Source organism: Manacus vitellinus, unplaced genomic scaffold (assembly GCF_001715985.3).
Source record: "Manacus vitellinus isolate BGI_N305 unplaced genomic scaffold, ASM171598v3 scaffold_2_pilon, whole genome shotgun sequence".
Taxonomy (NCBI): Eukaryota; Metazoa; Chordata; class Aves; order Passeriformes; family Pipridae; genus Manacus; species Manacus vitellinus.
Genome location: NW_021940208.1, coordinates 27,991,251 through 28,007,976, shown reverse-complemented (window position 1 = coordinate 28,007,976; position 16,726 = coordinate 27,991,251). Strand labels below are relative to the sequence as shown.

General features: G+C 40.7%; 1 protein-coding gene across 1 annotated transcript; it reads right to left on the bottom strand.

Moving 5' to 3' along the window:
* Window positions 1–268: 268 nt before the first annotated feature.
* Window positions 269–13,757, bottom strand: RGCC (regulator of cell cycle). Its single transcript, XM_018070948.2, is given in 6 exon segments — window positions 269–633; window positions 2,239–2,301; window positions 3,808–3,915; window positions 13,395–13,458; window positions 13,460–13,540; window positions 13,542–13,757. Coding segments are annotated over 6 exon segments (540 nt in total). The 3' UTR covers window positions 269–625.
* Window positions 13,758–16,726: the final 2,969 nt, after the last annotated feature.

The following is a 16,726-nucleotide window of genomic DNA, read 5'->3' as shown; positions in this document are numbered from 1 at the left end:
TCTTTAATAGCTCACTGTTATTGATTTGTATTAAAGCAAATCTGAAGTAACAGTTTGACCAGTTTTATTATTTTTCCAATTGCATTAATTTTACATAGTACAAAATTCTCTTATTTAAGCAATCACATAAAACCAGCATAACAAATTTTGCCAGACAGGAAATACACCTTTATCGAGATATTTTAAAGCATGTTGTTTTCAATAAGAGTTTAATTTGTTCTTATGTTTCAGAGTTGTCATGTACATAGGAAGCTTCCAGACATCCAGATTCCAGTTCAGAATTTATTTGGATATAAAAATATATTACAATGGAAAAAAGCATTAAAGTTCTCAACTATATAAAATTACAAATATATTTGCATAAAAGCAACTTTAAATTACAATTTAAACTATATTTTAAAGCAAAATAGAGCTGTAATATTTAAGTTATCTTATTCCATCTGCTGCAACATAAAAAAACTGGTATCGCCACAATTAAATACTTGTAGGAGTTTACAAAGGTTATGTGCAGAAGGTGAGTATCTTGGGGAGCAAAGTTACCAGACAAGGGCAGCAGTTCTCAGGGACCGATGTCACTTATCCTTCAGAGGACACCCACAGGCAAGCACAGTGCCAAAAATTAATTTCACATACCTGAAAATAAAGAAGATAGATCATTACATTCTAAATTGAATAAGATTGCATGCTGTTGACACACCAGACACCCATCTACGCACAGGTTGCTAGACTGCCTGACAGGCCAAATTATGTCTTGTTTAAATTAACATGAAAGCTGAAATGCTAGTGTGCAAAAATATAAGGCAAGTACTGTTCTAACAAATGCCTTAGGCTTGAAAAGGTATCTGTATAAAGTTCTGTGTAACCTCAAGCATATAAATACAACTCCTCAAAAATGTGATGATATAAAATATCAGATAGAAGTTGGACCTCCTACTCACTGTACAAATGAGGCTCTGCTAAGATGCCTAGAGATTTGTTTAGTTGGTATTGAAAAAACCACACCAAAAAAGCCACTAAAACACTAGAGCAGATGGTAGTTTCTGCCCTCATCTTTGATGCACCTTGCAAGGGAAAAAAATGAAATCTATGTACTATAGGCAGTCCCTTAAGAGTTAGCTGCAACGTGGCTGTGCAAGATACAGCAATGTAAATATTTACTGGTTTAGGGTTTCATTGTCCTACACAAACCTTCAAAAACTCAGATTTTTTTTTTTTTGGAAGAGCAGTCAATTAAAACTCAGTGGGAAAGATGGAGTTCCCTCAAGCACACATCCATGACAGAAGACAGGAAACTAGAAATATATTTTAAGTAAGAGAAGTGAAACCAGGATTAAGATACAAGTAAGATAGCAAGGAAGTAGGAAGCTCATAAGGGCAGGTGTCTTGAATTAAGTCTGGGTCTTCAAGAAATACAGGGAAGGGAAAATACCTAATGAATATATGAAACTCTCAGTTCATAGTTTGAGGGCTTTGTTTATGCTGCTATTTAGGTCTAGTCCTACAATTTATTAGTTTGGGCTCTGTGGCTTAGCTGCACACAAAACAAACAAACATACCAAAACACAAAACAAACACATATTTTATGTTTACAACAGCAGAGGAAGAAGCAAAAAGACTAGGCAGAGTACCTGGCTGGCAATAGGTGGCCAGTCTTTTAGGTTTTTTTTTCCCCTTAAAAATCATAATGAAGAATCCATTACTGTGACTGGAAGATACAATTTCTAGATAGTGAGAGAAAATGTGATCTAAATTCCATTTGTGGTAAAGACAAGTACAAACAGGATTTTGACATTTAGTTTAGGTCAATAGATACAGTTATCTGGCTCCTCAATTCTTTCATAAAGCAAAGTCCAGAATAAAAATGTTTTCCACTTCTATGGTTATTCCTCATGTTGCTTAGCTTTATAATGAAGGAATAAATCCCCACTTTTTAGCTGAGTTTTGAGTATTTAGGAAAGTGATGTTTACTTAATCTGTACACTGACAAGGAATGGTGAATTGCAGCTGCCTCAGAGGTGGAGACAGGGGTTCATTGCCTTGAACTGCATGCCTTGAACATTCAGGCAAAGATCTGAATTTAGGCTATTTCACCTTCTTATACACAATGATCCATAGGACTAGCAAACTAAAATAAAACTGCACTATATAAACTATTTTTATTTTTCCCTTGGCCATTGGTTTTCATCACTCTTTCACAGTACCAACTGACATGCAACTTACTAATAAAAATCTACTTACTTGCTAGTGTTCTGTCAAGATCAGCAATGAAGTCCTCCAGTTCTTTTGTGTCTCCAAGCTTTGCTGCAAAAGAAGAGCCAATACTGCTTAGACATGATATATTTCTCTGGCTAGAAGAAACACTGGAACCACACAATCCTCCAAATCGTTTTCAGTGGTATCTAACATGCTGTGGATTATTGTCAGCCAAGTTCAATAAGGTTGCTGCAATGTCCAAATACACTTAGACAACAGGGGAGACTGAATTGAAACTCTAGCTTTTATAGTTTTCCATTGGACAGAAGCAACACAAAGCAATCCTTTGTTTAGTTTCCTTGAAAAGCAGAGGTTGAAGTGAAGAAAAAAAAAAGCTATATATCAGCTAATCCATGCCCTTGCTACTGTGGGCATCTTCCTCATTTTATCTATTCAGATACTGTATGCATGGCACGAACAAAACCCCAGCAAATTACCTCCCAGTCCAACTCAAATCTCAGCCTCCCAAAATCATGTCAGTATCACTGGTTTGCTGTGCTGTCAGATCCTTTGATCTTAGTCCATACACTATGAATTTGGAACCAAACATCCAAAGTTTTCACTCCTGATAACACCACTGGTTCCATTCAATCTAGTTTTACTGCAATTGGCTTCCTTATTTTTCTAATCTTCATTTTTGTGGTCTATTATAAGCCAGTTTCCAACTCTATTTCTGTCTTCTCAACAGGAAGAACTTCTTGACCTTTAGTGTAATTCCTTGCTAAGTATTTCCTTTCAGTTTAACTGAATTCTTTTGCTACTTCATATTAACTAATACTCATTATTTCTTTCTAGTATGATGCTAATTGAAAATAAAACATTTAACTTGTTTTTTCATGACTGGTCACTGAGGAAAAGACATGAAAGCGTGAAAGGCTATTCAACATTCATATGAGAAGATTATTTGTAATGAAAGCACCATGTAGTACATATGTATGTGTTCATTTATTGATATGTCTGCTCTAGAGTTAATTCAAGTTAACCTGAATGAAAGACTGTCATGGGAAGTTACATCAGCTGCAAGACAGAAGCCACTTTGAAACAGCATAGCTTCAAAGGAGGAAGGAATTACTAACACATGGCTTGTATCAGCAGTGCAAAGGTCTATATGGATCTGGGCAATTTTGTTAACTTAAATAGCAGCATAGGGCTTCAGAGGAGTCCCTCTACCCCTGCATTCAGTCTAAGTGTTTTTATAGTAGGTGGGACACAAGCTACTTAGTTGCTTCAGTAAAGAAGTAACACAAGTTAATAATAAAACTGTTATGTAAGTTTTACAATTAATCCTTATCAGACAGAAAACTGTAATTTTCTTTAGCTCAGTGTTTCAAAACCAAAAAAGAGTTGCCAGGTCACCTGCAAAGAAGTGCAGATACAGCAACCTACTGCCACTTAGAATCCAGACAATAATACCTGGATCTGAAATGTGTTTAACAGTAATCCTTAGTTTTATTATCATTAAAAAAAAAAGTCCGTGTAAGCATGAATCCTGGCTCACAGAAAGAAGCCCATATAGTTGAGGAAGAAAATGCCAGTGGTTAAAAATAAGCATACCTTTACATGGAGTTACAGATGGAGATGGCAAGCTTGGAGTAGATGCAGTTGGAGAGTTGAGCTTTTCATCACTGAGGCTGAAACTATTTCTGTAGAGTGAATCTGCACCTGTAAAAAAGTAACATTATAAAGCAAATTTAACGCCTTCTGCAATTTTGCAACATAATTGAAATCAGAAGCGGGGCCTTTCCTATACGGTCTGTTGAACTCAAATCAACAGACTTCAAAATCAGAGGAATAAATACATAAATTATGTATTGTTGAAGGCTGTTGTTCCCACTCCTACTGTTAAACAGCAAGCAGTTCTAGGCTCTGTCCTCACCCGCAGTATGGGAAGTGTTAGCTTTCCCTGAAGTCAGCATCATTTGAAAAATATTACAGGAATTATCCCACATCAGCTAAATTAGACCTGGTAGGATCCGCCTAATTCACAATATCCTGGGAAATTTTGTTACGTGAACTTTGCAAAAGTTATATAAAAAAGCTGAATAGAGAGCTCCAGGAAAAGGACAGCCTCCCAGAATGGAGAATATATTTAGTGTTGTCCTTTATTCTCAAAGCAAATGCATCCATTTCTCCATACATTACTCTGCTACTTTAGATCTACAGCCTCTTTTAATTTTCTTTTATTCTGCGACTCTCTGGAGTTCATGAAGCAGTACATCAGTACACAAGATATTCTGCAATCTTATTTTAGGTCATCTTTCAAAGAAAGCTTTATATGCCCTGGAAAGCAACAGGAAGAGTTCCAAGTATCATTTTGATGTTCTTGTATTTTAGACAAGGCCTTAAGTTTCAAAAGTATCAAAAAGTATCTTTACCTTGTCTTTTTTCATATAACGAGTTCCATGATGTACAGTGCACACAAAGTATTAGTTATGGTTACACTGGAAGGAGGAATTGTCATTGTGCTAGAGACACTAAAGCTGCTAGTTCTGTAGTTTTAAGCCAGTGGTCTGAAAACTGTAGTTGTATAAAAAGAAACCACTGTAACGTGAACATGTCAGTGGTCTCTATTTATTTGGTACATTTCCTAGGCCATAAATGTATGTCTTATTACATGGGGTGGTAACTACCACTGCTTACCATTGAGGCAATTCTGCCTCCCTGCAGCACATGCAGCATTTGTCTATGGAGCCTAGAAGGTGGTCGCACTGCAGCATTAAGTCCATTCGAGGGAGAACTGTCACACTTCCTTGGATACCTGTCCTATACCAGGAGATGACTGCCTTAGTTAAATTAAGGGTGTCTTGCTGAAATAGCAAAAGGGAGCAGGACCACAGCTTGCCTTGCCAAAATCTGAACATCTACATCTCCACTGAACATTGCCATGATGTTTCCAGGTATCAAACATCAAGACCATCCTCTTGCAGACTACTCCTTCACTACAAGTTCCACCATCTTTGGGAAGAAGAGTGTGTGTCCACACACCACCTCCTCTAGCCTGCTGTTCCAACCAGCACAAGACCACCTTCCACAGGAGTACACAGTTACAGTGGCAAATCAGACCAGACGACTGCACCCACGAAGCCTGTCAGATCTCTCCTCAGCCGCAAGCTGATTTGTTTCTTCTGTGCTGGCTTCCAAGCCTACCTGTGTTACAACATATGCTGAAAATGCCTTTGTGAAAAGCTTCAACCTGGAACACTTTCCTCCTTCATGTGCATTTTGGTCCACCATTGTACTGTATCTTTCAGTTTGCTCTGCAATCAGCTCTGACCGTGTTCTGGCAAACACACATGCTACCCACAGCACCATGCAAACATGAGCGATGATGTGACTGACATCTGTTGCCTGGGACTACTGCCACCAAAATCAGCCACCAGTTGGTATTTCTTGTTTATAAAGAAAAGTATGCTTCTTCATGCAATCTTTTAATTGCAGTTTCTTTATCTTCACTCTTAAGAAGTGCCTGTTCTCTCTAAATTTGAGTAGATCCAAACCAATCTAATTGAAACTTCAGATTCAAGAAAGACTCGATACAGCAGAATTGAGATAACTTTAGTTAAAAAAAAAGGAAAAAGGAAGCCATTTTAAAAGTGGCTCCTAAAAACATAAAAAATAACTTAAGGGATAAAAAAAAAATCTAACACTGCTCTGCAATGATGAGTGTCACCAGTCCTGTACTATTACGCAGCATGAACCCTGTACACTAAGTGTTACTTTCTCTCTATTAAAGGTATTTCCTCCTGAAATCAGCTTACAGATTTCCTACTAAAACCACACTTCTTTTCAGCCAAGATGCAAGCCCAAGTGACCAAGAAACACAGAATCAAAAATTCTAGCTGTTCAGGACAAAACCCCCACCATCACCAAAAATCCAAGTTACTTGTAATAGTTCCTCACACAAACAGTGCTGTAGCCAAGACTGTAACTCACTGAAACACTGACAGAACAGACCAAAAATAAAACACCCTCCAGGTTATGTATTTGAAAAAAAAAAGAACAAAAACTTGCAAATTATTTCATATTTCAAAGGTTTTACAGCTCATTGAATTAATTAAAAATAATACAGAGAATAAAGACTACAAAACTGAGCATACTTTTAATGTGGAGTTTATGCTACTAGAATCCAGACACCAAATGTAGTGATGCTGGGGATTTATATTACAAACCAATCCTTCTCACATACAAAATCCAAAGCCACAGTCACTCTTATCTAGAACCGGAATAAAAACTTCTTTCTGTGAATGTTTGTGAGGGCAACTCATATTGCAAAAGCCTTAGTAAGCCATTAAAATTGGCCACAAACTATTCACACAATTCTTTCTTTATATCCATGTACACATCCAACCTAGCAGTGACCTCTGACACGTTTTGTGGTTTTCTCTCCATGTTCCTTCTCTAAGTAGCTCAAAGTACTCACTGCTCACTTGGCAATGTATGGACACTAGAAAATGTTATTTCATACTGGCTTCCACAAACATTGTGCTGGGAAATATTTACAACTGGGCAAAGATAAAACAAAACAGAACTGTTGCTTTAAATATCTGAATGTTTTTCTTCCAGTTTCAAAAGGTAAAATATTTTCACAGAACAGTGTTATCTTCTGATGGACTATTAATATTTTCCTGAAACTTTCTCAAAGCAAAAACATACTTGAGCTACTGGCTGTGGCTTACACACAGGACCAAGCACCCAAAATTCTGGTGGTGCAAAGAGGAATGCATGGACTCCACCATCAAGGTCACTATAACTGCTGAAAACAATGTACTGTTAAAAAAAATACTTGGGATATCCATCGCAGAAAAATATCTGGTTTGGTAAAGTGTGGCTGAAAAGCTGAAAGCTCTGGGAAAAGGACACTTCAGTCCTTGCCCTCTACCAGCTGCCATGGCCAAGATTTGCTCATTCACCTTCAATAATGGCCCTTGGAAGGGTTCCACTGCTACACAAATACAGCATCCTCTGCAACCCAGTAAACAGAGGCTAATGCCAAGGGTCTCATTGCTGCTGTCTTTCCTCATCCAGCTCCTTCTCTCCCACTGCAAATTTATCATTCACTACTTATTTTTCACTTTGTACTTTGATTCTAGTCCCTGTGCATATATATAAACTATGCCCCTTCCACTGTTTTAAAAAACACTCAAATTGTCTCTTTTTTTAAAGGCCTTAAAATCTGAGACTTAAGTTACTGAGTTCATTTACATCAGTCATACTAAGCCAATAGCTACAAAATTAGGGGGTAGGAATAAATATGGCTGTATTTTACTTCAGCAGAGTACTCTGTAGTTAGTATTGACCTTTCCTGTTCCAATATACGGTTAAACCACAAAAAAAGAAAAACAAACAGGGCAACACCATGTAAATATAGAATGTCCTCATGAAATGAGCAATTGATTGGTTCTGGGCAGTAATTAACTGAAGGAGGAAAACATCAAACTTTTCATTTCCATTGGAAAAGTTCAGTTGTCTAACTTCTTTAATATTATGCTCTTTCTAGTACCATAGTTCAAGATAATTTTAAAGAGCATTGGAAGTAAAACTTTTACTGCAGCTTTCAGTGGGAAAGTTTTAGAGGCAAAAAATAAAGCACGACCCTAAAGCTTTCAGAGAGGAGCTTTAAAATTCCACTCAAGTGTCTACAAACTAGGAATTTATTATAAAACAATAGTTCAGAATTTAATGAATAGACTGCAAAACTAATTCCTAGTCAGAACATAACCTACTGGCTAATAAAATAAGAGAAAATCAGGAAACTGTAATGCCACCAGTAGAAGTAAGAAATATTCGTGATACAAAGAACTTGTTCTACAACACATACATTGCAGCCCTCAAGGATAGTGTTTGTTTTTATCTAATCACAGTTACAGCTGGTTGCATTGTTTATTTTTTTGTGGGGTTTTTGCCTAGCTAATGAACATCTGGTCCCAGACTGATAAAAACACCTTTTCACTATTGACACATCTAAGCTTCATTACTTAAAAGATTTCAAATCACATACTTACAAGAAAGTGATCTAGGAAGCCAGAAATTCAGATCATGATATACACAAAACATGTTTTCTCATTATATACAAAGCTTACCTTTCCAATCCCCCACCACGCTTACAATCTACAAGGCCGTGTTTCCAACTCCAACCTTCCCCATTACTAATCTTCCTTTCTAATGAGTAAGAGCAACAGATATGCTGGAGTGGTAAGAAAAGAAAGCACATTTCTCAGTATACTGAAATACCTGGAGAGAAGGCTATGCATCTGAAACTTCTGATTTTTCTTTCCCTTGGACATATCAGTAATTCAATAGTTTCTTAATTTAATAATTTCTCAGATCATTTAATAAAACGTTATTTCTCCATAGGAGTCTCACTTCATTTTTTTTCATTATAAATACTGCCTTCTTTTTTGAGACAGGCCATTGGAAGTTCACAGACACAATCTACCTTCTCATAAGGTTCCTTCTTCATTATACTGGGATGTGCTACAAAGACCAAAGCCCCATCTACTTCTACATACTGTCTTTCACAGCAACTCATATAAGATGCCTATAGAAGAGCTTAAGAGTGGTGCAGTCACATGCTGATAGTTTCAAGACAAGCTCTACCAAATTCTTGTAAAGCACATATTAGTATCTTTTCTGAGACAGCAGTAGCATCAGCCTAAGCAGACCACAATGGCCCCATCCCTCCTGCTGTGATTCTATCTAGTTATTTTTGATTATGTGAACTTTTAATATCCATACCTTAAGGCAATACATTTTACAGTTTAACTGTTCACCATGAAAGAAATAACACCCTTTTTTTTTTTTTTGAAACATGTTAATTTAATTTGATTTCCTCGTACTGGTGAGGTAGCAGTCACTTAGGATTTTCCAGAAGACTAGTTTGTCCCCACCCAAGACATCTCTTCTTTAGCCTGAGTGTCCCAGTCTATTTAATCATTCGAAAACTATTTTATGTCTTCATTAATTTGTGTTGCCTTTTTTTTTTTAACCTTCTTTACAGCCACATATTACAAGATTGCCAACGTAAACAGGCTTTTCAGGGTGAGTGCTTCAGCTCTAGATAGCATAGGCATTAGTACAAGCAGATGGAGACATCCATGGCATGTAATCACAAATCCTTGCACTACACCAGGCACTGGGTGTTAACAGATCCTGTTCAACCCCTTAATAAACTTGCACCTACTTGATTTTTAAATTATAAAATTAAGAGCTCTAGATGCACTCGGGACTTCTTTGTTGTGTTCAAAAGCCAGGGAGTATGGCTTAGAAAACATTTACATAGTTCTAAAAGTAACTATGAAGAACACTGCAGGCTGTATGAGTGCAAAAATTGAATTGATGCATTTATTTTTCAATGCTTTTAACAGAGAGGCTGGAAGATGAACCTTTCTCAAGAAAACACGGAGCTACAAGTGTGAAACATTTCTGAGAGCACAAAAACAGACTGATTTAGCTTTTCAGTGTTATTGTAACTTTGGCACAAGAAATACCGAAGTGTTTCCCTTCTCAACCTCTCATAAAGTCCAACTTTCCATTCATTATCCTAAGCCTAAATTTGGAAAACTGTCCTGACATTGCCACATACTGTGCTAGCACAATGCACTGACTGACATGCAATTTAGACAGGCGAGCCAGCACTCTTCTTCGCAAGCTTATTCTGACATAAGAAGAAAATGCTATCTGTAAGAGTGCATCAATATAGTTGCATCTATGCTAGTGGTTTTTGCCAGAACAGCACGCTCTAGCACAAATCCCATTTTATCACAATCAACATAGGCTGTAAAGAACAAAGAGTTATAAAGTATTCCTCAACTTAGAAGTTCCAGCATGATTAATAACCTAAAGTACAAAGCTGCTATACTTCCATTCATTTGAATACATCAAGTTGAAACATAGCCAGTACTCACAGTCCAGCAACTCAAGAATGCTGGAGTAACTCCTCAGTTGCATCAAGATTTCCAGCACTGACCCAATCAGCTGTTGTGGTTAATGTAATACTTGTAGGCCAAGATCATCACGGACATCTGCACACACAAGCCTTTCTGATACTGTAAGGTCTTGAGTCCATTCTGGTGCGTACAATATTTAACCACAGCCAAGCCAGACCTCATCCAAAGATCATTTAGTCAAATAACAGGACAAGATGCGGGAGAACAAAGTACTATCACACCCATTTTCCACAGTAGTGTCTTCAAAATCATACTTTTTCTTAAGAGCCTGAAATATGTAATGTAAGAATTTAAATTAGTATTTTTGGAGCTACCTTCTCAAGAGATTTTAAGGATAAAAGCAATATTTGAAGGATTAACTACATTGATAGAGATCTTTTGTAAATTTTTCTGTTAAATTAAATGGGCTCATCCTCGGGACAGAAACCCCAGGAGAGAGAAGGTTTTCCTTACCCTACTGGGCAGTATTGTTCAACCACTTGACATCTATTACTAGCTTCTCATAAAGTTGAATTTAAGGCTGATTCAGGGGCACTGAAACAAACAGTTGCAACAGTTTAAAGTGTTTCCTCCCCTTACAGTACCATCCCTGACTGAAAAGATAGCACTGCAGGAGTGGCCAAAAGATACATACACCTAACCTTCAGCCACACCACATCAGTTAGGAGGATTAGATTAAACAACAAACAACAGAGAGTACTAAAACACAATAGTCTGAACTGTTCTATACGCACATGACAAAGTGTACTTGCAATAGTCTTGGCACTGGATAAGATTTTGCAAAGACAAAAAGTCTTCATAAACAAAAAGATCATTCAAACTATCTGCAGATAATATGGTTAGAATTTCTTCTGCATTGCTACATATTCATACTATCAGAACTTGCTCTTTTGGCTCAGTTTCTCCTTGATCCTGCAGCGGTGTTTAACCTAAGCATGACCACGGGAAGAGCAAGGTCATGAATTCAGAAAAACAGAAAAAGCCGGGGTAAGTAGGAAACTCTCTGCATCTATTCTTAAAATAGGTGTAGCTGGATTACATCAGACACTGGACTCTAATTTATAAAAGGCACTTTTCATAAACCTGCAATTCCTCTCCAATACTACTCTAACTTCAAAACAGAAGTTGTTTGCACTGAATGATGCCTTTAGGAATGGGGAGAGCTGGTTGTTTTTTTGTTTCCCTTCCCTTAAACATATCCTCATATGCTCCTGGTGTACCCTCATGGTCCCATATATGCCAGTGTCCAGAAGACAGTCATTTTGATTTCTCCAGAGCCACCTTTTACATGATGCATCACCAAGGGAGGAACTAAAACACAGGATGGAATTCAGAAACTTGACAAGTTCCTCATACAAGATCTTTGAGGACTTTGTACAGAGCCATTACATCCTGTCTATCCTACTAACCCATTAATCTTTTCAGCCTAAATCAGTGCAGATTTGTGACACAGACTTTTATTTTTCAGAACTTCCTGAAGATCTCGTCTGCCCACTTACACAAGCATGCTGTTTTCTCACCAGGCTTTCTGCCCAGACAGAGAACACCGTCATTTTCCTCCAGAGATCTTTCTTGTCAATTCTAACAGAGCAATTTTAAACAGTTTTTTGAGGTTGAAGTTTTCTGAACCATAGCAGACACGCTAAGTAACTGCAGATAGTTTTATCCATGCAATAAGTTCTTGATATTGGGTTGAAGGTTTTTTTGTGGTTCTAAACAGTGGAGTATTTCACTCTAAGTGTCTAAATTGTGAGATACAATAAGTGTATGCGAGAGGTTAATATATAACAACACGGAAGACTGCACAAGAAATAGTAACACTGAGGCTGTACTGCTGAAGTTATTAACAGACTTAGAACACAGCTCACATAACTTCAGTTCAGATCTCACCGTACATACCCCCAGCCATCCAAGACACAAGTGTTCAGAATAAATTGGGCACACGTTTCCAAATCTTCCTTGGAGGGAAAGAAATACTAACAAGGAGTGATTCGTCCACTACAGCATGAAAAGCAGAACAGCACCTTGATCCCTGTACTACAGAAAAAACCCAAAGGCACTGCTAGGCAAGGCATCCATGTTCAGGGCAAGTAAAACATTACCCATCAGTGAAATAAATCATATCCATGATGATGAAATAAAGGGCTCCGATAATCTGGAGAAGCTATGCTTTCACAGCTTAAGTACTAGGAAGATAGGATTAGTGTTTTAGCACTAAGTCAACAGAACTGCACTCTAAGTCCCTGAACTGATAGAGGTAGAATAGAAATTAGAGGAGCAGGTTTATTATAAATAGCTGCAAAATAGATAAGTTTCATAAAGCTTCCTAGGAACTAAAAAACCTGGCTATTGTTCACTGTTAGCAGAACTTATTTCTGACAAAGTAACCTACTGTTCCCAAAGAGAACAGCAGCTTCCATCCAGACTCACTGTCTGGAACAGAAGAGATGTTTTCTCTCCCTGATTATTAAAAACAGTAATAAGGGTTGAACGTTTTTCCAATTTAACTAGAAACAATTTAGTTCCAATTCTATATTTTCTCGCTCAAAGCAGCTCTACACCCGCCCTGTTCCATTTTCTGCACACACCATTCAGATATACATCTACTGTACTTGGGCACAATGTAGCTTAAAATTAGCACCTCTGAAACAGTGATAACGCTATTCCATCCAATTGGATGGATAGATCCAACTAACGAGAAATCTGGATGTGTTTCCACCTGTTGTAAAAAGCACACTTTAGTTCACTCTCTTTCAACAGATACTTCTGGCTACCGAGAAACAATACACGGTCCCTGCGAACCTAAGAGGTATCTTTTACTCCAGACGCCGGGACACCCCAGTGTCCCGCAGCCGGCTGGCAGCACGACCTTCTCCCGTGGAGTGACTTACTTTATTCGCTCACCTGCCCTGCAGCCAGCCCTGATGTGGCTCCCCTCCAGCCACTCTACCCTCCATTCAACACCGCAGAGTAAAACCAACAGGGCCAGACTTCTCATCCCTGCGACTTCTTACCCAAAACGTTAACGAAAGGCATTGTTTTTAAAGAAATAGACGGGTTTCTCGCTCCCAGATCCCTGCCCCTCTCAAGGAGGGCGACGTGTTGGTTTAACACTTGCTTTGGAGCGTCGCTTCCCGAGCACCCCCCAACCCCGGGACAGGCATAGCCGGCACGGACGGACCGACGGACACTCACTCTCGGAGTCGCTGAGGCCGCTGCCGTCGCTGACGCTGGCGCTGCTCCGCCGCTTCATGCCGCAGCTCCAGGTGGTCGCCGTAAGTAAGGAAGCGGAGCGCCGGCCGCGCGGGGCGATGGAACTCGGCCAGCCACCGACCGTCGAACCTCGCCCAGACGCTCCGCCAGGCCCCCGCCGCCGTACCGCCCCCGGCCCTGCCGGGGGCGCAGCAGCGCCGTCAGACCAGGGACAGGGCGCTGCCCCACACGCAGACCCCCCCGCGCCACCCCGAGCAGGAGGAAAGGACAAGGAGGAAAGGAGGGATGAAGCGGGTACCCGCCCGCCCCTCGCTCCCGCTGCTCCCACCTTGCCCGCCGCCGCATGGGGCTGCAGCGGACTTCATGGCGGCGGCGGGCGGAGATGCCACGGCCCGCTGCCGCCTCCCCGCCAGCATGAGCCGCCTGCTTTCTCCGCCAGGCGCCTCCTCTTATACCCGGCCGGGACCGGCCGTGGACCGGAAGCGGCGGGCGGTAGTGCCCGCGCAGGCGGTGGCAAGGATGTGGCCAGTGCGGTCGGCCGGCGGCACGCGGCACGCCCGGGAGCTCGGCCGGGCTGTACTGGGCTGCTGGAGCCCGGGCTAGCAACGCAGTCACCGGCGACGGAGGGTCGCTTCTTGTCCTGCGCCCGACGCCCCGGCAGCGGGATGGGGGCTCCTCCGGGGTGATGCCGGTGCGCTAACTTCGGGACCGGGTGTGTGCCGGGCTGCTGGCGGAGGGAGGATACAGCGAGCGTCAGAGCCAGCTGCAAGGAGGGACTCTCACGGGAACACAAGGCTGGATCATCCTCACCCAGCCCCGTGGCTGCTCCCGACCGAGGGCACACAGCAGGACGAGGTGGCAGCAGCTTACTCGGAGTGAGCCAGTGGCTTTGCATGCAACTGCTGCTCGGCCACCCTGAGAGTCCCTTCCATCCCCATCCCCACCGCATTGTGCTGGCATCTGTACATGGTTATTGCCCTGCTCCATACGTTAGTGAGCAGTGGACACGGCCGTGGGGACAGCCGAGCCACTTTATTCCAAGGGTGACCCGAGGAGAGGAGCAGGTGGCAGTGGAAATGTAAGGAATGCTTAGGCACAGGGAGCCATGGCCCCAGGTGCCTCAGCCAGGGCGTTCTCCGGTGGAGTGCTTTCCTTATTCTTAGGAGAAAGATACTAGCACTTGTCCTGAAGTCAGGTTAACCTGATGTTTGTACATGCCATAGCTACTGAGTATTGCTCTTGTGCTGTGTCTCACTCGTTTTAAATGAAAGCTGTCTGAGCAGCTAAAATACCAGTTCTGTTAAATACTCACTGGGGAAGACTGTCATATTTAGTTACATCCAGAAATACTGAAAACAGACACCAGGTGCTATTCCACGAGAATGCATCAGGAGCTATAATTATGTTTGTGTGTTGATGAGAATATTTAGAGTTAGAATAGAAGTGTCTGGGACAGGGAGAAGGAAGGAAAAACGTATCTCCAAAACTTTTTGACATTTTCAGACATGCTGTCATTGCTCCTGCAAGATACAATATGAGAAAAACAATATTCTAGACAATAAAACAGATTTGTTCACCTCTCCTTACTGTCTGATATAGAGGCATTTATTTATTTTTGCAGTGAATCAAAAGAAGTTCTCATGGTGAAGTTCAACTGTTATTTATTCTGTGGCTTCCTCCTCCCTGGTCTTCCTCTGTTTTTCTTTCTGCTAATGAAAGTGGCTACAAACAATCCTTTTTAAAGACCACAGTGTCACAGATGGAAAGCGAGGTTAAAAAGTGAGGAACAAAGAGATACAAGAGCATGACGTCAATAGCACGAGCAGGACGAAAGACAATAGACATAAGGCAGAAAGGAGAACTGTTGAGTATGTAACTAGGTAGAACTCACAGCCCAAAAAGACAAGGACCTGGCCCTGCAGCTGATGTCAGTTCTTTTTTGCTCAAGCATCTAAATGTGTGATCGGCCCTACCTGTCCACGCACATCCCAGCCAAGCGCTGGTCCTGTGCTTGGTCTAAAGATGTGACTTAAGGGCAAAATATGTTTGAGGAATACAGGCAAAATAACCAAAGGATAGAAGTCCTCCTGTGCCCTTCCTGTTATTTCTCACAAAGATGGTCAAACAATCTCACAGCTTTTTGGAATGGGGTCTGAGATCACGTCATAAAGAAAGAGCACAAAGGGGGATGATGCTGTACAACAGGGCTTGAGTTGCTTGGGGCCTTGCTGCCACAAAAAGGGAAATGACCTGCCCTGTTTCTCCCTTCTTGTACTCCTGGCCTAAACCAAAGCATGTGCTTTGAGCAGGTTTGTCTCATCTTCTGCTGAGCCAATTCAACATGTTAGAACAGCAGAAAACTAATCCGCAAGAAAGTGAGTAATTTTCAGTTGAACTGAGTTGAGCGGGCTCAGCGCAGGGAGCTAATAAAAGGAGAGAGTGGATGGGTAGGGGGAAAAAATAATTGCTTCCTTGTAGTATAAGAATTTATCCCCAGTATTCTCTTCAAATTATTATTTTGCATTCAAATTGACATTTTCAGAGTAATTTTCAGGCACGATGTAGAAATTATGTCATAAACTTCCATTCTTTACAGTCATATGTTTGGGAAACCTTCTTTCCTTAAAGACAACCTGGGCTTAAAAATCCTTGGTCATGCTTACTCCTCCATAGTCGAGTCTTTTAATATTTCTTTCAGTAAATACTTGTGTTTTCTCCTAAGTAGCCTTGATTCTGCTGAATGCAACCGAGACTCAGCTGGTGAACTTTAATTTTCCACATAAACCATTAGCCTTTACAGGAGGAAGCAAAGATTGACTTTTATGCTTATCAGTTCTATGCCATAGACCATGTAGCCATGCACATCCATAAATATTCTTGAAAGGCCCCAACATGCTCCTGCTGAAATAGCTGCATTTTTGTCCCTAATGCCAACAGGAGGAGCCCATGTCTGGCAAAACGAAGAAGTCACTTTTGAGTGCAGTGCCCTGAAACACTGCAGGCTGACACGCCTGGCTGCTCATGTTTACTGGGAGAAACATCCAACACAACTTATAATGTAAACCTCAGCTACTGAATCCCTCCCATTTTCTAGGACGCTGTCCAAGCTGTATCTAAAGTGAATTTCTTCTTGACCATTCAACGCAGTGTCTCCAGATCCTCCCCAGCTGGTGACACAATGTTTACAGTGGTTTCCTACTGCATTTTTAACCTCACAAACTTGTAAGCCACACAGCTGTTTAAATCAACAAATCCTGCCTGTAAGTATGCTTCAGGGAAAGACTTTTAAAACAGACGCTCTCATATAACCAAAT